Raw genomic sequence first — 25842 nt, 5'->3', positions numbered from 1 at the left:
ACTCATAGTGATTTTAGATTGATAAGGACTTCCTACTGATCACAGAGCCGTAGTACACGCACAAGCTGTGCATGAAACACAGAATCGGGGCCTTGCGATTCAGAATCGATTTATGTCTTTTTAACTCTTTCACCGCCAGCGTTTTTAAAAAAAGTTCCCAGCCAGCGCCAGCGTTTTTCATGATTTTCACCAAAGTTTAATGCCTTCCAGAAAATGTTCTTCTTTAAATATATAAACATACAATATACCAAATGAAAGAACAGACCCTCTGCTTTCAAACAAAAAAACCTTCAGTGGTTCTTTTGTAATCAGCTTTTGAATATGGGTAGGTTTCTGCAAAAACATCACATTTTGAGCCAAAAGCAGAGATAATTCCATTTTTGTGACGGACTTTTCATAGAGATCCCATTCAGAGCGATCTTTAAAACAGACACGGACATGCAGACGCTTGCCATAGGGCAATACTTCCGGGTTTAAAAAGTTGCGGGAGGGCGCCACCTGGTGGATAATAGCGGTATTGCGAAAAGACAGAAAATCTCGTCATTGGCGGGGAAGCGTTTTCTCTTAATTGACGAGATATCTCGTCAATGGCGGTGAAAGAGTTAATGGGGAACGCGATGTATCGTCACAGCCCTAGGCCTTACTAAATACCCTCCAAGTAGGTCTTATACCGTTAAGGGGGTTGCACACCGGACGCGCAGCTTAGCGCTGCATCAAGTCGCGTCTAGTCACATTTCTAGTGCAAGTTGTGGTTTACAAGTACATATTTTTATTGCAAAAATTACAATCGTTTTTCTAGATAAGACCCTTATGCCTCGATTGGGAATGTTATGACCCATTTGAGGATGCAATTTTAACAGCATTAAAACTGTTTAAAGTTGAGATCCACTAAAGTCCACTTTATAGAGAGAAATCCTGGAATGATTACTTCAAAAAACTTACTTTCTTTTTAACTGTACAAAGAAAGTCATAAACATCTTGAATGACATGAGGGGGTACTGAAAGTGGAGTAATCATTTAATGCTAAAGCTTATGTTCTCTTTGCCAGAACTAAATAATGCAGATAACTGCTGCATCTTCACTTATAGCAGACGTTACAATTGTTATACAATTGTATATTGTTATATTTCTAGTCGAGCATCTGTGCAAAACAGCTTAGCCACTGCAGTAATTCTGGTATCTATGCATAATACATAAATGCATTCTGCAACATAACTGTACATAGGCAAACCGATAAGAGAAAGAAGGATTCATTCTTATCCCATAATGTCTTGTCTTAATCAGCACCTTGTCCAATACCAAACCAGTTAATGAATAAATAAACACAAAGCAGTTATGCTGCAGGATTTCATCTTGGGGTGCTTTCAATTCGAGAATTCTGACCACACCCCCGAACACCCAGAACCAAAATGGTGGTGAGGCGGCCATAGTGGTGATTATGAGCACTCTTGCCAACAAGAGAGTGACGAAAGGACGGAACAGCAGACGAAAATAGCACCCTAACCCAGCCACAGAGGAGATGCTGTCTCTTTAGTTACCATTTACTGCTACCATTAACCTAACTTGGAGTGGCGACTATCATTATGGATAAACATTATGCCAGTCCTCGGGCTGTGTCTCATCAGCACTGTTTCGAAAGGTTTCTTCTTTCTAGCCTAAAGTGAGGGAAGAATGACGGCGAGTTAATGCGAGGGGATAGATGCGTCCCCTTTCCCATGTCTGACTGCTCTTTTAGATGCTTTTATAGAGTTGTAATGGGTAGAGGAGCACTTCATCTAAACAACTGCGTATACAACAATGCATGACCGACAATGATTATAAAGAAGAATGGCAGTTTAGTTTTTCTTTAACAGGGGTTTGTTTTACTTGTGACATCAAATATGGATTAGCTTAAAGGGATAGTTCACCCAAAAATGAAAATTCTGTCATCATTTACTCACTATCATCTGATGAACACAAAGGAAGACATTTTAAGAAATGTTTGTAACCAAACCGTTCGTAGACCCCAATAGTATTCTTTTTTCCTACCATGGAAGTGAATGGGGTCCACAAATGGTTTTGTTACATTTTTGGGGAAACTATCCCTTTAAAGATCTTTATTAGTACACTAAAGGTTGTGATGTCATGTCATAGATGAGCTTATTTGTTTGATAAAGCCGTTCTTCTTGAACAATGCACTTGACTTCAGATTGTCCCATTATATTAGTAAAGGATGTTTTAAATAAGAAAACCTTTGATCAATGACGATGTAATTTGAGGACTCGCATCTGCACTTATTGAAATGTTAAAGTCATCAACAAAAATGACTTTGCATTAAAATGCATTTATTTTCCTAACCACAAACTCAATGATCCTTTTCAGAACATGTTTCGCCTCCCCAGCAGTGTGCTTGACAACGCACAATCCATTAGAAACATTACTCTGCAACTTTGCATTCAGCACTTAGCAAATTGAATCTTTAAATTTTCCACAGACATGTGCTACACGAAAACCAACTCCTTGTAATTGGATAAATGCAGACACACTGTTCCTAACAGCAAATCTTAGATGTCTGCAAATATGGCCAGAAGCTGACGCTGCCTGCTTGTGCTGAAACGTATTGGGTAAGCTTTGCATCGTTGCCTCCACTTATGATTTGATAACATCATTTCTTTTCTACTTTAATGCTGGCTTTGCACAGAATGAGAGGAGTGTGGCCCTATAGAGTTGTTCATTTAGATAAAAGAACTACTGCGATCAGCATTTATGTTTTGCAACAATTGAATAAGTAAAGCCTAATTCCAAATCTACTGAGAATATACCAGCTGAGAATTTGATCTAACTTCTCTTAAATCTTAGGTTTAAATGAGCTGAATAATTCATTTCAAAGACATTTCACAATTAACAACAACTGCACTTGTCAATGGTATGAATATAGTACAATAGTATCCGATGATCTGAGACTATTAGTGAATAAGTCCACATTAGAATGTATAACTTAATTGCAAAGTTGGATTAAAAGATGAACTCATTGGGCCCTATCTTGCACCCGGCGCAATTGACTTTGTCAGTGCCGCATGTATCATTCGTATTTTGCACCGGCGCACAGCGGGGTTTTTCCCTCCACAGACGCACGTCGGCAAACTAGGGAATGAACTTGCGCTCCCTGGGCGGTTCAGCGCAAAAAAGGAGGCATGTTGCGGCGCAAACCATCCCTGATGCTATTTTGCAGTTTCAAAAAACAATTGCGCCACTGACCAAAAAAAACTAGTCTAAAGTCATTGGCGCGTTGCGCGTGGTTCATTATGCTATTTTTAGGGCGCATGCTTGACCATAATGTATGCACAATGCGCACACAATTTGCTTATCTAATCTACACAGATGCAACAGTTATTTTTGCAAATCATAAATTGTTACAATAAAAAATATTAACACATGAGATAAGGGGAATCATAGTGGTGAGCATTGTGGTGATAGTTTTTATTTATTGTGTGGCTGCGTTAAAAAATTCTCATGCAAATAACGATTAAAATATTTTCATAAATTTGTTGTGTGGCTGTATAACGTTTATTTTATGTAAATAATCATTAAAATGTTTTCATAAGAAACCTTAATGTATATGAACTTGATTTGTAAGTGTTCTTTGGGGTTGGACCTTGCTTGCGTTTCTTGGGTCCGATTTCAAAGCCCCCAAACCCTTTCAGCGGTGAGGGTGGACGCAGATCTGTGTAGAGGCAGATCCACCTCCCATTACACGGCGTGCCCGATTTATGCTGGCAAGCTTGGGATTCCCCCGTCTCCTGACATCATTGTAGCGCTTGGCGCAACGATGGGGATGCCAGCTGATGAGACAATTGTGGCTATTTCCTCTCACGCCTGTTTAACCTACTCTGATTTGGGCCGGTTTCTCCTATCCCCATACCAAACAACTTCTCTATCTTTGACTGCTCTTACAAGAACGTCGGTCTCCTTGGCTGTGAACCGCTCCTGACGTGCGCCTGGTAAATCCGTCATATTAATAGCAACCCGCCATGGAACTTGCGCACTTGCGTTTAAAGGGAATGTTGGATAGCGTTCTGATTGGTTTTTTTGACGTTACGCCCAAACCACACCTATGAATAATGAACCTACTTCAGACCAACCCCTTATTGATTTGCGCCTGGTGCAAGAGTTATTTCTCCCGCCGGGAAAATAGCAACAGCGCCCAAGATCCGCCCACAAAGTCACTTGCGCATTGCGCTTCGCACTTGCGTTTCAGATCGTTAAAATAGGGCCCTTAGTGTTAGCATGTGCTTTAGCTGGTCTGACTTATGCTGCGTACACATCAAACGCGAAGCATCGTGTTCCTTGTATACAGTAACGCATGGCACTACTCCTTTTTCAACCTTGGTAAACGGAGTCTTTTGTCAACTCTTAAGAACTTCTTTTAGTTTAAAAACTTAAGGGTTGCGCTGGAATATAGATGGACCTAACTGGACACTTACCTTAACAAAGGGTGCCCATATTCACTTATTGATTGGGTGTCCGGATCATTGCGCATCCTAGGGCTGGCACACAATGATTAAGTAATCGTCTCATCACGATTGTTTGACCTCATCGCAGTGATTTCAGATCACCGCAATGATTGCACATCTCTCTTAAAACACAAGGGGGGGCTGCAGCGCCTGTATAAACGTGACAGTATCAGATGGCACTCCTTAACTGACAGTTTAACGCAATACATTACGAAGCCTTTCAATAAAGTGGAAAAACAGCATTTAAAGAAATGATGCAACAGTTTGATAGCAGTATGAACTGCCAGGTGAAACATAAATTTCAAAAACAGCAATTCCAAATTTAGGAAAGTGAAGGATGCTATTCTTTAGGATTTGTTTGCAGCCTACAGACATGTGGTCCCATGCTAATATGATCAAATTATTGTGTTTATTTCTTTTTTCAGTTTTTGAAAGATATATTTAAATTATTACTTTTTAATACGTGTTATGTTTATAAATATTTACTGCCAGGTAACCCTAGCAAAATATTCAATTTAAATAATTACACAATGTGTAAAATTATTTCATGAAATGATGTTTTATTAATGTAGTTCAGGAGGAGCACATCAAATAAACCACTTAAGTACTTCCAGCTGTCTATAATCAGTAATCAACAAATACTCTTGTACCACAAGATGTCCACAATCAGTAATCATCATATCTACCCAATCAGCACAAAGGCAAGCCATATATAAGTCACAGTTTAACTCTCCAAAGATCCTCTGCAGTCTTCAGAATCCCTCCACTACCCCATCTCCTCTCACTCACCAGGTTATTTCCTATACTCTGCGTTCGGGCCCATTTCCGAGCTCAGAGCTCTCTCCCCGGACAGAACGCCAAATACGTTTACTAATTAATTCTATCTAACTTATTTGTAAGTGTGAACTCGTGAACAAACAAAAAATGTTTAAGAATTAAATGTCAAAGCAATAAAACAGACAATGAATTGCCATAATCGTCAAAGCCATAATAATCGCCACAATTTATTAGACAATTAGCGCATCCTTCCCTGATTTGTGAAGCCCCTATATGACCATTATGCTACCAAATAACAAGACAATAACCAGCAGCCTTAAAGACTGTGTAAACATGAAGACGGAGCAACGAGCTAACCCTAAAGTCACAATAAAATGGAATCAGCAATTGTCTTATTTTCCCCCGCGTGACATATATCCAAGTGAAATGGCTTCTCAAATGCGAAATAAAGGTAGGGTGGGACTTGAATTTGTCAAACAAGAATTGATTGGAAGTTGGGTAATGTTATTCTAATTCACATTATTCTAATCGCTGCGATCTTCCTATTCCTCATGAGCAGAATAAAGAAAGACAATTTCGATTTATTAATGACACAAACACCCAAAACAAGCGCGTAAGTACTACAATAAATGTTTTTGCCGTTGTTATATCACTGTGCAACTGCTGCCTACCAGGGCCGTGCACAGACATTTTGAGGGGCAGTGGCCCAAACCAAAAAGGGGGCACTGGGGGAGGGCACAATTTATATGGTTTTAACAATATGATTTGTTATAGATTAGTATCAGAAAAAGAGAAGTGATTATAATGGATAATATACTTAATAACAAGAATTAAATTGTGACAAAACTGCTTAATATTCTATATGATTTACGTGCTGAAGCTTTGAATCCATGTTTACAATTTTGAAGAGCTTTTGCAGCATTCCTTTGCAGTCTTCTTGTTTTTGTGAAAACATTGTTTTTTATTTTTTTGTCTACAAAGTGTGCCAACAACAGCAAATTTGGTGTTATTTATATTAGACAATCACTGTAATTCTAAGAATGTTTACTTGCTAAGTTGTTAGCACTTTTAGAAGACCAAGAGCAAATCATTACCCACAGAAATACAAAAACATACGAAAGCCAAGAGAGGTCATCCACATTTTTATTTTTGCTGCTTGTTTTCTCATGATCTCGACTTTCTTGTTATCCTGACATGATAATCCAAATGCCATAATGTAATTTCCTGTCCATAATATTAGTTTATTTTGAAGTGGACTGCTGATGCATATATGAGTTGGGTTACCACGCGTAGCTCATTGTCAATAGACTTAAAAAATAAATAAAGTTTGATGTTCGTGAATTTAGGGACCATCTCTAAAGGAACAATGTACACGTTTCTATCTTCAATAGTATTTAACAGTTTATTTGAATAAAAATAAAAAATCTAAAAAAGTGTGCATAGTTGACAACCACATGAACACTTTACAGTTGGTTTTGTGACTGTTTGTTGACTTTAAGTAACTCCATTTTAATGCTGTTTAAGTAGAAACGTATATGGCGATACTTTATAGACGGTCCCTAAATTCACAGCGCTATCAAATGGTCAATTATTGGCAAATCTATTTCATCTTGAGCGAATCCCTGATCCAAGTAAAATCTAATTTGTTCATTCATGCTAATTTAACTAAATATGCTTTTGCTGTCTAAAAATTATGTTCTTTTGTAAGCTTTAATCACATCACAAGAATAAAACTGTTATCTCGAGATAAGGAGAAAATTAAGTCGTGATCACGAGAAAACAACCAAGCAAAAATAAATATAGTAGACGACTTCTCTCGGCTTCAAACTACCAAATTACTAATTGAGCAGCTTAACAACTGAGGTAATGTAATGAATCTACCTGTTAATACAACAAACTGTCGTCTCCGCCCTTCAAAGAGTGGACACAGATTGCGAGAGATGCTGCGTAGCGGGCGGGAAATCACGAAGTGGATTACCAGAAAAGGTGGATCTTTAGACGAGCGGTAACAGAACACTCCGGGTTGGCGGTTGGTGAGAGGGGCACCTCAGCTGATTAGGGCAGAGGGGCAGTTGCTCTAGCCACCGGGCCACCCCCCTGTGCACGGCCCTGCTGCCTACATCTAAACAGAGCCTTATCATCTTCAATGGCAGAAAAGACATCTTCAATCAAAGGGTTAACATTGAGTATTGTCACTTTTGCTTACAAATATGTTTATGTGTTATTAAATATTAACTTTTTAAATTGAACAATTTAACTGGGAATAAATATGTGATATTTAATGTCAGATTTAGACCCATTGTGTATATTTCCAAAATAGTTCAGTGAGTTTCAGCATAAAGTCATCCAGAGGCATTCAGACAGACAAAAGACAACGAACGAGCTTCAAGACTACTGGTTCATTAACCGATTGCCTTTAGCTGCAATTTAATTTGTTCACTTTGATAGAGATCACTGGTAGTCGGGGAAGAAAGGCTATTGATTCCAGATGATTTGTCCTTTTACTGCGAGCTGAGGGTATGTACATATGTGTGGCTGTGATTCTAAATGATATGTTGTAATTGAAGAGCAAATTAAGGGCATTGCAACTGGATTGTAGTTTTTGACCAAACTGATTGAATCATATGATTAGTAGATTAATTATACTTCATTTTTAATAGGTAATTTAAAGGGATAGATTGGACAAAAATGATATTAAACCCATGATTTACTCATTCCCGAAGCCGTCCGAGATGCATATGTCCATCCTTTTTCAGACAAACGCATTTTCAGTTATTTTAGAAAACATCTTATATCTTTCAGCCGCTAAACAGTAAAGTTACGGGGTCCGGCTCCTTCAAGTCCAAAAAATTTACATATATCCTTCCCCAAAGAAATCCAAACGGCTCCAGGATGATAAACAAAGGTCTTCTGAGGGTAATCCGCGCGGTGTTGTTGTAGTAATATCCATATTTACACTTTATAAACGAAAATAACTAGCTTCCAGTTGCACTGCCATCTTAAACTCCTCTGTATTCAGGACAGAGTATCAGCATAGTGTATGCACTTGTCTTAGTGACGTATGACAAATTCGGAGGCCGGGGGCACAGAGCAGCAGCAGAGAAACCTCTGTACACTGCATACACTGTAAAAAAAAAAAAAAATCCGTAAAAAAACGGTAAATCTCTGGCAGCAAAGTTGCCAGAGAAATTATGTCAAATTACGGTAAAAAAAATGTTTTTCAAAATTACATACAAAAACCGTAAAAATACAGAGAATCTTTACAGTCCTAATTCATTAAATTACAGAATATTACTGTCAATAAAACTGTAGAAAAACAGATCAATTATGTGAAAATACATGAAATACAACTACTTTTCATATATTTAATCCCTGTAAATATACGGCTTTTATTAGTTATTTTATTAAATTGCTTTAAAATACAGTTTATCTTTGTAAAATAACTAAAAAACACTTGTATAAAAACGTATTAAGTATGTGAAAATACATGAACGCTCTCATCTTGAAAGGAAAGCGGACATGACTAAGATGGCGGCGTTACCGGAAGCGTGTTATTTTTGTTTATAAGTTTTAAATGTGGATATTTCTACAACAAAAGGGCGCGGATTACCCTCAGAAGGCCTTTGTTTATCATAATGGAGCCGTTAGTATTTATTTTGTGAAGGATGAATGAACATTTTTGGACTTGAAGGACATGGACCCCGTAACTTTAAATTTGATTAGCTGAAAGATCTAAAACATTATCTAAAATAACTGAAAATGTGTTAGTCTGAAAAATTATGGACATATGCATCTCGGACGGCTTCGGGGTGAGTAAATCACGGGTTTAATTTCATTTTTGTCCGAACTATCCCTTTAATGGTTTTGTCTGTGCATATGTTAAATGGGACAGTTTTTTGCTTGTAAACTTTCTATGCCTTCCTACATATCTCTTTAATTATTTTCTCTGGTCCCAAATTGTTATATTGATAAAGCTGACATTTCTATTACCTTTCAGTATAGCATAAGGAAGTAATATATACTGTACCTTTAAGGTTCATGCAATTACTAAAGGATAAGAAAAGTGGTTCAAGGATGACATTGATGTCAGGACATTAACTGAGTCATGGAAATAAAGTTATCAAATGCACATTTGCATTTGTACAATATTTCATGCTGAAATGCACTCAAAGGAAATTAAATATGAATCAACATCTTGTCCTGGCAGTCTGTATCCAGAGTGATGTTTCATGGTTCTTTATTTCTGTCAGTGATTTATGTAGCCTTTTTTTCTTCTCCTGATGCTGCATGGAGCGTTCCATCTCTTGACATGTTGACTGCTGGAATTAAACAAAAGCTGATGGGATTGAGCAGTTAGCCACAATTCTGGTACATGTGGTGACAGCAACAGATCCTGAATTCTTTAGACATGATAGCAGGAAGAAAATATAGATGCTATAGAAAGCTAAAATGTGAAAAATATATAAATGTGTTAAAAGGCGTGTATGAAAAGGGCACTTTCCTCAAGATACGTATTTCAGAATGGACAATGACTGAATTTCATTTGTAATTTATTATGTTTTGGACAGAATGTTTTTCTAATATTTTTCTAATAACTTTCAAAGTGCTACAAATATGAATATACAGATTTTGCTTCCATAATATACAAAAGCTGTCACGGGGGCAAAAGCCTTTAAAAAGGTAGTAATATGTACAATTTAGGTACAGATATGTGCTTTTGAGGTACCAATTTGTTCCTTTAAGGTACAAAGGTGATCTTTTTGAATGTATTTTATATACATTAACTGCTCATACTGTATGTTAGGTATTTATGTTTGTTTGAGTGATTAATAACAAAGGTATTGCGTAGTGTTACTCATATTTTTATTTTGTTTATGATTTCTATACTTACCATGCCTGCCTGCCTTAGCCTACACAGTCTCATGTAGATGCGTATAAATAGCACGAAGTATAAAAATCGTGCAAATACATACGCCAAATTCCACTTTGGCATGCATATGATACGCCAGTTCCCATTCACTTAAACAGCGCATATTTTTTTTCGTTTTATTTATTAGTTTCTCAATTTTTTTCTGTTTTTAAACCATTTTCACTTGGGTTTAGGGTTAAATTTGAGTTTTGCTTTAGGAGGTTATTTAATATACAGGTTACTCATGTTTTTGTCTATATTTAAGCCATGGAACTTTTAGTTGGGTTTAGAATTGGGTTTTGTGTTAGGATGTAATACAGTATATAACAAAAAGTTGTTCTAACCCTAAACCCAAGCGAAAATGGTAAAAAATAGCAAAAAATTTAGAAACGGATAAATAAAACGACAAAAAAGATGTGCCGTTTACGTGAATGGGAAGGACTGGCATATCATATGCAAGCCAAAGTGGAATTTGGCATATGTATTGCACGATTTTTGTACAGACTTAGTACACTGAAGTCAACATATTGGATACATTTAATTATACATAATCAAAAAACAGAAAAACAGTGAACAACGTCTAGGCTGCTTCAGAAGCATCACAGCATGAGGTTGGTTGGAGAAAATGCTAAGAGTGTGCAGAGCTATAATCTATTTAAAGCAAGGCTTTTTTTGAAAAAGCCTAAATATTTTATTTATATGTGACAATGAAATTCCCATACATTTCCAATCATCTACCATTTTAATGGTTTTATGTAGTATTTAATATATATATATATATATATAAAAAAGAATAATATTTTTTTTTTTATCCAAACCGACTTACAGTGCATTCCATATACATTTTTATTAGTATGTGTACCCTTGGGATCTTCCTGAGCTAAGGGAACACTGAACACAAAAGAAAGAATGACGTAGGCTACAGTACATAAGAGAAGTTTACATATGTCTGGATTGTTAGCCCAAAGCTTTATGAGGTGGGTTGCTGCTTTTGTTTGTGCTATTATCACGGTTGCACTCTGCAGGTGCAGGTGGGTATTTAGTGACAGGTGGTTGTTGAGTGAAAGGGAGGGGGCCTTGAGGGCTGATGGGGGAAATGCTTTGCCTCTGGTGTATTGTGCCTGACACATGCTCCGTCTGCTGCCTCTGCACCGACCCCTGCCTCTTTTGTTATGCTAATTAAGGCAACAGGCACATCTTTTGTCCAAGCTGAACAAGAGAGAGAGAGAGAGAGTAGAAGAAGAGAGTGGTGGTCTCAGTGCCTGTGTGACCTATAGTCCCCAAATCTCTTTCCTTTAACGTCACGAGGTGCGTGCAACAAAACGAGGCACTATCAACTGAGCTCTTTACATTAACCCAGCTCGCGCACGAGCCGCCGTCAGCTGTGTGCCTCGCACGCGTCCAACTCTGCAGTTTTACACATATAAAACTACAGGGCTCTCCTTGGCTTGCGGATATGTTTTGTTTCTGTCAACAGTTTTATTGATAGCGCGAATTTATTGAATAAAAGGGAAACAAATCAAAATTCTAATTAATTTGAAGGCGGGAGGCGCGAGTGCTAAGCGCGTGAGGCAAAGCCGAGACAATAAATAGAAGCTGCCCGCTGTAACGGTCATCGTAACGTCCGTCGCCGTCGTAAAACTGAGGGGAAATCGTAAACTGACGCTCAAAACCAAGACTCCAACCAACTTTAAACCCTTTAAACGGACTCTCACACAGAAACCCAAAGAAAACACGACGAAAAGAAGCTTCATCTGCTAAAACAAACGACTGGTTTCAGAACTTGGACAGCTCCCTGGTGCAGCCGCCTACACACGGTAGCACATCGAGTAACTGTTTGAGGATTCGGTGAAACTACATCGCAGAATCGTCTTTGCGAGATTTCGGTTTAGTCCCGGGTTTTCTCCCCTTATATTGTGGAGCCATGACCAGTCTACTTTTGGGAGAGAAGCAGCTTTTTGAGAAGTTCTGGAAGGGAACGTTCAAAGCCGTGGCTATGCCGCGACCTGAGAGCATCATCGTGGCCAGCATCACCGCACGGAGAGCCGCGACAAAGTGAGTTCTTCTTGTGTCTTTTTGTCAGACAGTATCTGTATATCTTTATATACTGTATTTAAGCAATGACACATATTTCCCTAAGCAAGATGTTATGTTTTGGGTTTGAGAGACCCTCGGGCAATTGAGTGACAGGTTGTCTTTTCCTCATCTTTTGAAAGCAACAACTGTTTCGATCAGGTAACTTAGTTAGAAATATCCGTTTGGCGTTTCAGCTACCTTAAGACACATTAATAAATCCTGTAAATTCATAAGTGATCACGTGCAACATTCTAAGATTGGTTAACATTTTGTAGCAATACGTACCTTCCCATCTTTTCACGGTGTGTTGTTTTAATCTTTACACAAGACAAACATTAGGCTACTACTGGATATCATTGACTTTTAAAGTGTATATCTGCTTTGACATACAACAGGTTAAACAGACGTTTTGAATAACATGGCTACTAGGTTTTGATGGTTTTCATCAAATTACTATTTTTTTATGTCTGGGACCTCAAATATGAGCAAAGCTAATCCTACCAGTACATGATGATTAAAGTTTTTTAAGTTTCCCCAATTTGCCTTTATTTAGTTGCAACCTATCTTCAGGCCACTTTCCATTTTAATACCACTTCATGTCACATAACAGTGAGTGTGCTGCCTTTTCTCTGCGTTTATCATTGGCTGTCCTTCACTGGAGGCCAGTCAGTTTCACTTGTGCACACACAAGTGCACAGCAGAGCGAGAGGCTACACGGAGTCCTAATGAATCAACTCAGAGTAGAGCCCTTCATCATACCCTTAGGTTAGGACATAAAGAGGATCTCAGCGCCTTCTCTATCACTCATGAATTAGGAGGAACGGCAGTGGGGCGAAGTGAGAAGATGCGAAAGAATAGAAACGGGGAGATATGTGCTGAGTGTTTCGTAGTGTTCCAGAGCTTGGCTTTCCTTTTCTTCTTTTCCTGTTTAACAGGATCAAGCCTTACACCGCACTCATTATGCCGGTTAACAGTGCATAACTGATTTGGATTTGTGATTCACTTTTCTGTCTGTGTGCATGTATCATTTATTCCATCCTGCTGTCTTTTATCTCAGGAAACTGAGATGAAACATTATTTTGACAGCTTTTTCTATTATCAAGACGGTAACCTGATGCTATATTTTGATTGTTGTCGCTACAGTAGTTTTTTAATGATACAACAAGACAAAGATTAAAATGCTGTCAGCGCATGACTTTTTGATCCATATTCAAAGTCTAAACCAGCAAACTTGCTGCTGTTTGTTTCTGCGCACCCTAAAAAGATGCAAATGTTCGACAGTGGTGAATTATAGTTATGGTCTAAATATTTGACCAATTGCACTTTTTCAAAGAATGGTAAAGAGACAAGATTAAGGTTGCGAATTTACAATTCGTAATAATTTAAAATTGCTGTCTCTTCTTCTCTCAAACTGACAAGCTTAATGAAAAATCTACATATTTATAAAGCTACTCAGACTTCAGCATACATCTGACATTGATGTGTACATTGTGGTTAATGATAGGAAAATGCACAACCGAACTAATGTCGCCGTTTTATAGGGCCATCTGAATTTGTATTACTAGGCAAGCACAAACAGGGAACGCCAAGATTTAGTCGTCTGTATAAATGAAGAGTTTGGTTCCAAAACTAGATAATTTACATTTTTTCAAAAATCTTGTTTTTTGATTGTGCCTTCCAGTTAATATCAATCAAACTGCAGTTGGTTTGTTTTGATTTACGCCTTCATAACTAAAAAATACAGCCAACTAGCACAATAAAAACAACATTATATAGTTTTGGAACCAAACTCTTCAAATATCTGAGTAGTAATGTATTGCATTAGAACAAATCTCAAAATGATGTAGTGCCTAATGCAGCCCATTAGGTTAAGGTGTCAGTTCTTTGTTATTATAAAAATGTTGTTGGTTATGTCAGCTAAAAATGCTAGCCACCTATAGCCCGCTTTGCATTTACCCCATACATAATGAACCATGTTTGGTTTTATTATTCACTCTTTTTTGGTGTCACTGAGCCTACATTACAGTGCAGTTAGGAAGGGATGTTCTGATCCTCCTGTGTACCTCTGGTGTTTTCTGGCGAGGCTGGAGGGATGAGTTCACACTCCCATGATGCCGGAAGGTCCTGCTCCAGGCCACTGCAGCTCCACAAGCTGTTCTTCTCAGTGGCAAACCTCATTAAAAATGCAGAGGATTTTAGTTGTGTTGAGTGTAAGCATGTTTGTCTTGGGGTTAGGAAGCAGATGGCCCATGGGATAAAGGGTATGGGGCAGAACCTCATACCCCGGCAGATGCTAGTTTAACAAGGGGAAAAATAAAGAGATTACGTGAACCCAGGAAAAGAGACAGAAAAATTACTGTGCACACGTTGCTTCTTTAACCATGATTAAATGTTATCCTTAGGGTAAACTGAAAATAAACTTTAGAGTGTTTTTTAAATTGACCTCCATTAAAAGAAGCCCTTAAAAAGACATAAACGGCAACTCCTTTGAAAATACAGAGGTGTACAGAATTCATGCTAGAATGCACTTCTCTGATAATTCCTGTGAAAAAGAAAAAAATGTAAGAATTGAGCTATTTAACAATACATTTGAACATTTCATTGATTGATTTCTTTAAGATGTTATTATTTTCTCTTTAATTCCTCCTAATTATGCAGTCACCCCCTAACCAGAACACTGCTAATGAAATGAACAAGACAATAATGTCAGTGATGTTGGTCTGTTGGGTCTACAGAACTCTTTCTTTTGGTTTTCTCTGAAAGCATAAGGCAACTGCATTGTTCAATGTTTTTATGCATCAGGGCCTAATTAATAAGCCAATCAGATCTCTCAGTTCCATTTACTTCCAATTCAGTTGATTTAAATCAGTTGACGCTATGGTCTCAGACAGAGTTGTTACACCTCAAAGAATCTAATTTCTACACTTTTTGTTTTTAGATGACCAATTGACTCCCGCTCTCTTTCTTTCTTTCTTTCATTCTTTGTCAATCTTTTTGAATGGGTGGGGACTCGAAAGGGACTGTAACCCCTGGAGCTGAGCTCTGGCTCAGAGACAGCTGCAGAGCTGTAGAAACGCTGATATGGTTGCCAGGCCTCCAGGGTTCAGCTATAATTTCTACTTAAATCTAGCCGTTGAAACATTCCAGCACATCATCTAGGTAGTGGGCTTCTCCGAGGAGAGGACACATTCACTTTAGCCTGAAGTGAATCCAACATTCAATCTGCAACAAGATGAAAGGCACAGCTGTGAAACACCATGAGGTGTTGAAATGCAATACGTGGTCTTGATACGGAGGTCTTTTAAGTATGAAGTGGTCATCTGATGAAAATTTGAGAAAGTTTTTGATTGAATTCTTGCTGGCATTTTCATGGCCATGATACCTGCTGTCAAGACAAGAAGGAAAGTCCACCAGTGTAGATGATCACATATTTAATAGGGGCTGGAGTGCATGGCAGAAAGTGTTTATATGAGTACATCCTGCCACAACCACTTTAGTTAATTTATGATATCTCAACTTGATAAAGTAGAATGGCCCTTCCTCTTCTTTGCATTATCTTGATTTTTATTTTTGTTGTATTGTTTCTGCTGCACTCTCCCAGTGTGACACACAAACCTTACAGTGTGAAGGCTCTTTGAAACCTCAGTAAATCAGTGAAAAGCTGGAGAGATTAAGGAAAATGAGAACGAGGCACAACCTGGGGTTATGTTGGAGTAATTTTACAAGGATGAATAATCCATAAAGTGTTGGCACAGCACTGCATACATTTAGAGAAGCAATACCGAATTCATTAAATATTAATAGTCATATTTAACGAGAATAAATCCACTTATGCACTTTTGTCAAACCTTAATAATTAATTAAATAAAACCTTTATACATTTTGGAGAACAAAGTTTTAACAGTCTTTTTCAGAGCATTTAAGCTTTAAATGGTTTATAATCTCATGAGAATTAATGAGGCAGAGCTGTTTCACTTCTTGTAAAGTGAAGGCATGTAAAGTTTCTCTCTTATGGCTATAGACTATTTGTCTATAAACATTATTCAACAGTTAATTTTACTTTTCTAAAAATGATTGGACAAGAGACATTCCAGATCGGACCGTTTTAAATTTGCATTACCGTTTAATGTAAAGTTGTGTCTCCATGTAAGTAAATACTAAAATGATACCTTACCAAAATTATTTTCTTTATAGTTCATGTAAAATGTATTAATATATACTATTTATTGACTTTGAATTCATTGACATCAGCTTTTTTATAAGGTCTGTTGTGCACAGATTCATAGGATTCTTTAAAAGCATGTTACGTTTTCTTTTATAATTACAAAACCCATAATGCAAATGGAATCGCAACATGCTGAAATGACAGTGAGAGAGAGAGAGAGAGAGAGAGAGAGAGAGAGAGAGCAGGGAAATTAATGTTTTCAAGCATCTTGTCAACATGAATGTTTACTCAAGGACATAACCAGTTTTTCGACTGGCAGCATGTGTAGGCAGCAGTAAGCAGATTATTTGCGATTTCCAGGCCTTTTGTCCATGAACAAAGCCAGGCTAGCTTCAACATCAACTTATTAAGGTAATTAAAAACAACTCTGCAAAAGCCAGATAGCTGTCGATCAGTTTCAGAAAGAATGACAAACTTTTCGACAAAATTTCTTCAATTCGATTTGAATAAATTGGTAGTATCTTATATGCAACATTTACTGTAGCAGCCTATGTTAATCATTAGCGATTTTGTACAAATAAGATTTCAAGGGAAACTATGTAAGTGACGCTCTGTGGCGCAGCAGGGATTTGAGCAGCGTCCAGTGTCACAGCAGACAGCCACCGTCAGGCGCCACTGGTGTGTGTACACTTATAGAAGGTAATGTGTTCGATTTTTAGATACAGTACATGGCACGACACGGCGCTTCCCGCTTAGTGTGCGACCTCCTTTATGGAATACACACAAAAAAATTGGTGCTAAAAAGCACTAAAAGCTCGTAATCATAGGGGAACCATTTTTAGTTGTATGTAGCACCTATAATGCACCTATGAAGAACCATACAGGGCTGATATAGCACCACATTGTTCTACATAGCACAATATGGTTCTACATAGGTGCTGTATGGCACTTATAATGGTTCCCCTATGATTACGAACCACTTTTAGTGCTATTTAGCACCATTTGTTTTTTTAGGGTGTATCATAACAAAAAATCATGTTTGTTTTTGTCTTCTTCCTGAATATTCATGCAGTTTTAATAATCAGTTTTATTTTGGTGAAATTAAGGCATCAGTGATTGGCTAAAAATAGATAACTTTTTAGTAATTTGAAACAAAGGATTTAGCCTACTGTTTGAAATCAAAAATAATCTTTTAATTCAAACACTATTTTCAATTACAAACAAGAGAATACATTTTCGAAATACGAAAGTAATTGACCTCAGATAAAAATTTACACACGAAAAATTTCACGTTCCAAAAAACGTATTGTATAGTATTTATTTTACTTATAGGGCTGTTCTGGTTCATCACAGAAAACTTTACTTGCTCAAAACATGGAATTTGAGAGATTAAATTTGCTGTGTCAAATAGCACATTAACTCTTTCACCGCCATTGACGAGATATCTCGTCAATTAAAAGAAAACGCTTCCCACTAATGACGAGATTTTCTGTCTTTCCGCAATACCGCTATTATCCACCAGGTGGCATAACATAACATCCGCAACATTTTTTAACCCTGGAAGTATTGCCCTATGGCAAGCGGCTGCATGTCCGTGTCTGTTTTAAAGATCGCTCTGAATGGGATCTCTATGAAAAGTCTGTCACAAAAATGGAATTATCTCTGCTTTTTGCTCAAAATGTAGTGTTTTTGCAGAAACCTACCCATATTCAAAAGCTGATTACAAAAGAACCACTGAAGGTAGGATGAAACGTTTTTTTTTTTTTTTTTGAAAGCATAGGGTCTGTTATTTCATTTGGTATATTGTATGTTTATATATTTAAAGAAGAACATTTTCTGGAAGGCATTAAACTTTGGTGAAAATCATGAAAAACGCTGGCGCTGGCAACTTTTTTTTAAAACGCTGGCGGTGAAAGAGTTAAAGTAGGCATGCACATTTTACTACAAGATATGACTCAGGTAACTCTGGTCGAGTCCTGATACTTACGTGCGTTAGTGCTATTTTCCTCCCCACTGGACCCCTGGAGTGATCAAGGGCCATTATTAAAATGCAAACTTATCAAAGTCAAACCTTCATCACTTAAATTAAATCATTTCAAGCTTGGCTGGATCTCCTCTTCTCTGCCTCCCCTTCATTTTTCATTTCCATCTCTTGCCCATCCTCATTTCAGGAAGATGATCTGCCACTCATGCAAAATTGCCTCCATTTGCATAACTGATGCTTCATTTGGGCTGGGACTGTTTCCGTGGAGATGTCACTGCACAATGGCGAGGCAGTGATAGCAATAATGAGTGAATGGAACTCTCCCACCTCTCAATTTAGGGATCAATCTTGCAGTCAAGGACAAGTGTTCCTCAAGTTGACATTTCCTTTCCTTCACTTTCTGACCGAGCAGATGTTCAGGCTTCAACCATCTACAGTACTGTGATAGTGCCAAGGTCCTAAAAGCTTGTTTTGAAAGTTCCTTATTTCGAATTAAAGTTTCAAGAATGTAAAACAAGCCTCAATATTGTGTTTGTTTTTGTATGCTGTCTATTGGCCTTGACATTTTGTGTTTACTTGTGTTGGATTTTTTTCTCAAAGGAGGATGGTAAAGTTTAACAGAGCAGAATTATGAAGTTTCGTATATATTACTGTATATTTTTGAGACTTGTACTCGGTTGAATGCAAGTGCACAACTCCATAGAGCTAGATGCTTAACACTTAAGTAAAGATAGTATCTCTATGTTGTCTTTCATAACAAACAGTCCACCATGTTTGTTCATCTGTAAACAATAGCTAATGATTTATAGAATTTGTGCCATTGGAACCCAACTGAGTTGTAGCACTTTGTGTCAGGCAGTTGCAAAGAGATTGCAGTCTGTGGTGCTGCTCTATAAATTGTGATGGTCTCTTAGAATGAGCAATATTGCCAGTGACATTTCAGTAGCCGACAGATTCGGCTGAGCAGTTATTACAAAAACCAAAGCTGACGGGTTTGCTGTCGTTCTCTGGCTGCTCTGGTGCATTGTGAAATGCATTAGAGAGATTTTCTCCCACAGCGTGGATTTTTGTAAGTGTTTTTCTCTTGTGCTAACTCATTAACCACTCTCGCCTAACCCCAGTTTCCACTGAACAAACCTCTTTAAAAAAAGAAAAAAGCCAGTGAAATTATTTAAAAGAAAATCTTTTGCCTTAACAGATATTATAATGCCTACAAAGTGAAGCTTATGCTTTTAAAAGATGGTATCCTCACAGGCCTTGAAAGGATATTTTCAAGGTAATTTCAAACTTTTTAAGCTGTTTGCCCCTTTGATGAGGGGAAGAGCGAGAAATACCTTCTCATATCTGTTTTAAGTTTTTTCTTTTCATGTTCAAAACATAAATGCACTTTAGACAGTTAAGCAATTTCATATTTTAAATGAAATGGGAATGAAAAGTGCTACCACATGTATCAGACATTATGCAAAGGGTTGAGTATTTGATCAAAGCAATGTCATTTGCTTATGTCATTTATGTGTAAAATAATGATACTTATTAGTGAATTATTTTAACCCAGTCTGAATATGCTTCACTGTCTTACCTGTTTCAATATATAGTGTTCATGGTTCGCATATAATTATAACTAATATGGTAATTATTTCCTCTATGATGTGCATATGAACTAGTTCTCTTGATCTACAGTATGCTTAAAAATATTTTGCTTTGATATCAAATGTTCCCTTTGTCTAAAAATCTGCTTGGAAACTGTGTGACTAATCACAGTCATTATTCTTAGATTCCCTTTCTACTTCAAAGTAGCAGCGGTCACAAGAGAAAAGGTATAAGAGCTGATCTTGTATGGCAGAAATTTGACTGACACCTCTGAAGGACTTCCATAAAGTCACTCAAGAACAGGGTGAAATAATGTCATAAACTTAGTGAATACACGTGGAGTCTTTTGGGACCAACATTAATTTCTTTATACGCTAAACCAGATTTCCCCTCCCTGTTTTACTCATAATATATGTTTAAAAAGCTTGAACAAACACGTTTCTGGAAAATAAATCTATCATGATGTTTGTCTAAAGTATAAGTATGAAATATTAATCAGCTGTGATTATTTTAGGATTCCATTAATAAATGCTTCCATAGGGATGAATACCTTGTTTAATCACTTGAACAAAAAGAATGTAAAATATGTGAATTTAGATGATTGCTCATTAGCTTGTTATAAATTGCAATTAAATCGTAAAATTAATGTCATCGTTTTTCTCATTAGCTTCCACTTCATGTAATTAAAGCATACAGAACTTTGTTGCAATATTTGGTCATTTCCTTGAGCTGCCTCTTAATTGAAAGGACAGAGTTTAATTAAGCTTGTGCAAGTTTATGATATTTACTTCATTTGATCGCCTTGGCAGGATTTTAAGCCTACAAACCGGATAATAACACCAACAAAAAGAAATTAATTAGACATTAAACGATCAACAGTTTTATTCCACCCTTCATCATTTATTTATAATAAACGTCTTTTATGGGCAAATTTTTCAAAGCATTAAATAATATCTTTAATGAAAACATTTTTTTTGAATATTTTGTTAAATATATATTATTTGACTGTTGATACCGTTGGTAAAAAACCCTTAACTTTATGTTCCCTGTAACAAATTCTAGTTCACATGAGCCATGAAACATACAAACATATCACTGTGTTTAGTAAATCTTAGGTCCTTAAGGGCCTCCTCTATGAATTATTATGGACAATAAAATCATCCACCTGCCCTTGAGAGGGAGTGTTCTGACTGAGGAGATTTGAATGAACCTCCTCACATAAAATGGAAATGGTTTCTTTTGTGATGGGGTACTAAATAATATGGAAGGTTATAAGAAAACTGTGATGCTATTTTTATTGGTCATCCATTAAATGACCTTTCTGCACCTAATGACCTTTTTAAAATGGAGTACATTAATGAAAACTCACAGATTAAGAAAATGTCCAGAGGTCAATTCTCACCAAGTGGATGTGATGATTATGAAGTTTGCAAGGAGTATGCTTATGATGATCTTTCTAAGCGAGCATTATTTTAATTGGGAAAAAAGCAAATTTGGATCAGCAGATATAAAACTAAAGAACTATGATGGGTCTCCATGTGTATGTTTTCTGTGCATGTCCCAGCAGCCTTCCATCCTTTCAAGTGGAACAGTGTCAGCAGGTAGCCATTACACGGGCCACTGTCTAGCATCCAAATCCAAAATAGCTCCTCTTATAGTGTTGATGCGCAGTTGGCTGCACTAATTCACAAAGTAGACAGATGAGTCCTGCTCAGAGAGGGTCTCCATCTGCCCAATAACCGAGAGCACAGTTGGGGAGGACATATCAGGTACATTGTGCCTTAAATTAATGAGCACAAGAGGGTGTGTGTCTGGAAGTTGTTGTTTAGTAATGCTGAATAAAGTGAGTACGATGCTTAAAGAGCACCTACGGTCCGATTCACAGTTTTACATTTCTTTTGGTGTGTAGGTGTGTATAAGTACATGTGAACAATATGCAAAAGGTAAAAACCCAAAAGTAAACGATGACGCAAGTTTTCTTGGACAACAACAAATAGACGGATTGTAGGCAACAGTTTTCTTCCTGGGCCTGTTGAGGTGGACAAGACCGACATTGTCATAATTCCGCCCGCTTCGGACTCAGCCTGTACATTAAGGCCCAATCCCATTTCTCTGTCTTACCCCTTCCTCTTACCCCTACCCCTTAGTTTTGCACGTTCACGTGAGAGTAAGGACCAATTGGGATAGCTCTTTCACTCTCGTGAACGTGCAAAACTAAGGGGTAGGGGTAAGGGGAAGGGGTAAGACAGAGAAATGGGATTGGGCCTAAATCTTGTTAGCATTGCATTGTTAGCGAATCTTTCAAACATGGTAAGGAGCGTCATATTTCGGTTGACGTCAGAGGTATTCAGGCCAATCAATCACAACGTACAGATTAGCTGGCCAATCAGGGACATATCGCTTTTCAGATCGATGAGCTTTGTACAAAATCACTGCGTTTCAGGAATACAGGGATATCTGAAATTACAAAAATGTACGGTATATGGAAAATAATGTTTTTTTTTCAACCATAAACTACGTGAACACATTGTCTTGCAAATACCCAAAATAACATTGTTTTTAGCAGGCAAATAGGTGCATCAGTAATAAGAATACTACACGTAAAAGAAAAACCTACACGTAATTACCTAATTAAATGTAATATTTACAGAGACCCTGACTTACTGTCAATATTATAATCATATTGTTCATATAAATGTAGTGAAGACATACTATGAAGTGAAACAGTTTCATCATATTTCATTATTTTGAAAAGAGTTCTGTGATGAAATGTGTTGGTTGCCCGTAAAAAGCGCTTTCTAAATTATTCAGAGAGCTGTTTTGCATAGCAAAGGCCGAAAGAGAAGAGGGGGCTTGTGGAGTGTGGTGGATCTCAAGTCAAGAAATTATGCTGTTGCTTCTTCCTCTCAGCTTCTTATCACGGTAATTACCGTATCTGGCTCTCGTCAGGAACGCACTACTCAACTCTTAGCCGCATGCAGATGTCTTGCCAGTGGAAAGAAATGGATGTTTGTCTTTGTTTTTCAGGGAGCATTTCATGTTTAAATTAACAGGGTGATCGGTAAATAACATTTAAAAAAATATGAATGTGCCGCAAAATATTTTTATCATTATAATATTCTTCATCAGTTATTACCTTACAGTCGTTACAGTAAATGCAAGCGCAAAATGCAAACTTATCACAGCAGCTTGACACTTTGTCACCACTTTTTAAAATTTGAGCTTCCAATTAAAGTTTTCAGTTTAAGTACTGTAGGTCGAATTATTTTTACAATGTTGGCTCAAGTTTTTAAATTGCCACTTTATCAGTGTGGGATGTTGAGAAAAAACTTGATGTATTAAGAGAGCATGTATGACTAAAATTAGTGAAATCTTTTCTCCCGAGATTCAACCTAAATTTAAATCACTTTTATGTAAATATCACACCTGTGGCTGTGCGTGATGAATCGGTCTCGGAGATAATGTAAAGTCATTTAATACATCTCAAGATGGACACATCTGTCTGTTTTCCACTTAATTATTCATGCTCTAATTTAATAACATAATCAGAGAGTCGCTTACACATACAGATTGGTTGCTTTAGGGTTTTTCAGTATTTCTTTCTGCAAGTATACTCCCTGGGCTGTACTAAAATGAACCTCCTCGCTCACAAATGGTGTATTGTTGATAGGCTGGAATAATTAAGACTGCTCTGATGGGGTTTGGTTTAACGACTTGGGCTTCATCCTTCACAAATGGCATTCTCCTCAGAGAGAGGGACTCAGTCAGGACTGAAATAATCAATGATTTGTGGTTTCCATTTCGAGTCTCAGTGTGAAGCTGCTTAGTCTTGCTTCACTGCACAGTACATTGACCATACGTTTGGTTCAGCGCTGTTACAGTCATCCTTCCTCTCTGACTATGAGATGTCAGTACACACTCATTACTGAGCCAAAGACCTGGATTATCGCTCGGAAAGAAATATAGACAATAAAGACCGGTACAGATTCTAATGAATAGATATACACGTAAGGTGAAAATAGTCATAGCAAACTCTTTATAAACTATTTATGAACCAGGCTTCAGAGTCACAGCGGAGCACGGCAACTGATGCCATAGGTGTGTGTACAGGACATGTCATGTCAGAGTAAGGTAGTGAAAAACGCGCTGTGCACAAATCTGTTTGTGCCGTTTAATGCCACCACAAATAAATGAATGTATGGGAAACACAGCAGAAGTTAAACCTAGATTGTTACAAGCAGTGTTGGGGAAAGTTACTTTTAAAAGTAATGCATTACAATATTAAGTTACAATTACATTAGTTACTTTTCATGGAAAGTAATACTTACATTACTTTAAAGTTACTTTTGCATTACTTTTTCTTCACTTGGCTCAGGGTTGATCTTTTTCCGGCCTTGCAGGTGTTTTTTATGACTAAGAAGTTCTGCATTCAGAAATTGCATATTTCCGTTGCAAAAATGTCGAGCTCTGGCCTGCAATCTTCGTTTGCTGACTCAAACTGTTCCAGTTCAGGCAAACACGCATAGAGTGCAGTATTCTATGTGACTACGTTCAGTTTAATTCAGTACATTTTTTTTTTAATGGATTGATTCAACTGAAAAGTAACTTGCATTACTTTTTTTTTAAAAGTAACGAATGTGTACATTTATAAAGTAATGCGTTATTTTACTCGTTAATTATCGTTACGCATTACTTTTGTACGTTACTTGTAATGCATTACCCACAACACTGGTTACAAGTTATCGATATTTATATTTTGTTAAAGGTTAGAACAGAAATTTATATAAGAAATAGTTTTTGCCACAATGCAGCTACAGCAATGTTGATAAGTTGATTTTTTTTGTCGCTGGGATGGTCTGTAAAGTACCTTGACATAGATGTTAAACATGTTGGCCTCAGTGAAGAATAACTACCCACTTATTCTATTTTGCCAAAGTCCTTTTATGTATTTGTGATCTGTGTATGAAATTTATGCCGGTGTCAAATTAGTAGGGAGCTTGCATGTTCCATTGCTTGTGATTCTATTTTTAGTCATGTGCAATTTAAAGATAATAAGCTATATTTGCATTTGCCAGTTTAATCTGACAGTACAGACTGTACAGACATTCACTGTTTCCCTCCTCATTCACCTCAGATATGCTAACTAATGCTGCATGCACAGGGCCGCATTAACACTGTAAGGGGCCCCTGGGCTTTACCATTTTGTGGGGCCCTTCATCCACCAGAATTACAGCCTACATTCACACAATTTTTATAATAACCCTGCTGAAAAAAACAGCATCAAACCAGCATGAGAATTATGCTGGTCTATGCTGGTTTAGCTGGTGGTCACCAGCATACCAGCACCAAAACACAACATATGCCGGTCTTGCTGGTATGACCAGCATGGGATGCTGGTGCTAATGCTGGTTTGGTGCTGGTATAGCTGGTGCTTATGCTGGTTTGGTCCTTGTTTAGCTGGTGCCAATGCTGGTGCTAATGCTGGTTTAGCTGGTGTTCACTAGCAAACCAGCACCAAAACACAACATATACTGGTCTTGCTGGTATGCTGTTTTTTTAGCAGGGCACCAAGTGCAAGTTGTCAGGCTTTTATTTTGCTGGAATAAATGCAATAACAAAATATTAAAACCATATCAGAATGCTCACAATATACACAAATATCACTGCATAACATATGCACATAGTCCTAGCTAGAGGTGACCCGAATAGTCTAAGATTCGATGCTTTGACAGGAGAAGCCTGATTCGACTACTGCACAGTCGAATCGTCGCAGATGTGTTATAAAATGAGGATCATTTAATTTTGGCTGTATAAGAGTGCACATTATCTGATTTCACATATAACAGCT

General features: G+C 37.4%; 1 protein-coding gene across 1 annotated transcript in view; it reads left to right on the top strand.

The window, feature by feature from the left end:
- The first annotated feature begins 11424 nt into the window (after nucleotides 1-11424).
- The window catches only part of srrm4 (serine/arginine repetitive matrix 4), a 74853-nt gene continuing 60435 nt past the window's right edge, over nucleotides 11425-25842 (top strand). The window contains exon 1 of the mRNA XM_065250850.1: nucleotides 11425-12234. Coding sequence (XP_065106922.1) covers nucleotides 12104-12234 — 131 coding nt within the window. The 5' untranslated portion in view covers nucleotides 11425-12103. The remainder of the gene's footprint in view (nucleotides 12235-25842) is intronic.

The sequence above is a fragment of the Paramisgurnus dabryanus genome, chromosome 5 (genome assembly GCF_030506205.2).
Source record: "Paramisgurnus dabryanus chromosome 5, PD_genome_1.1, whole genome shotgun sequence".
NCBI lineage: Eukaryota > Metazoa > Chordata > Actinopteri > Cypriniformes > Cobitidae > Paramisgurnus > Paramisgurnus dabryanus.
This window is presented reverse-complemented; position numbering and strand designations above follow the sequence as displayed.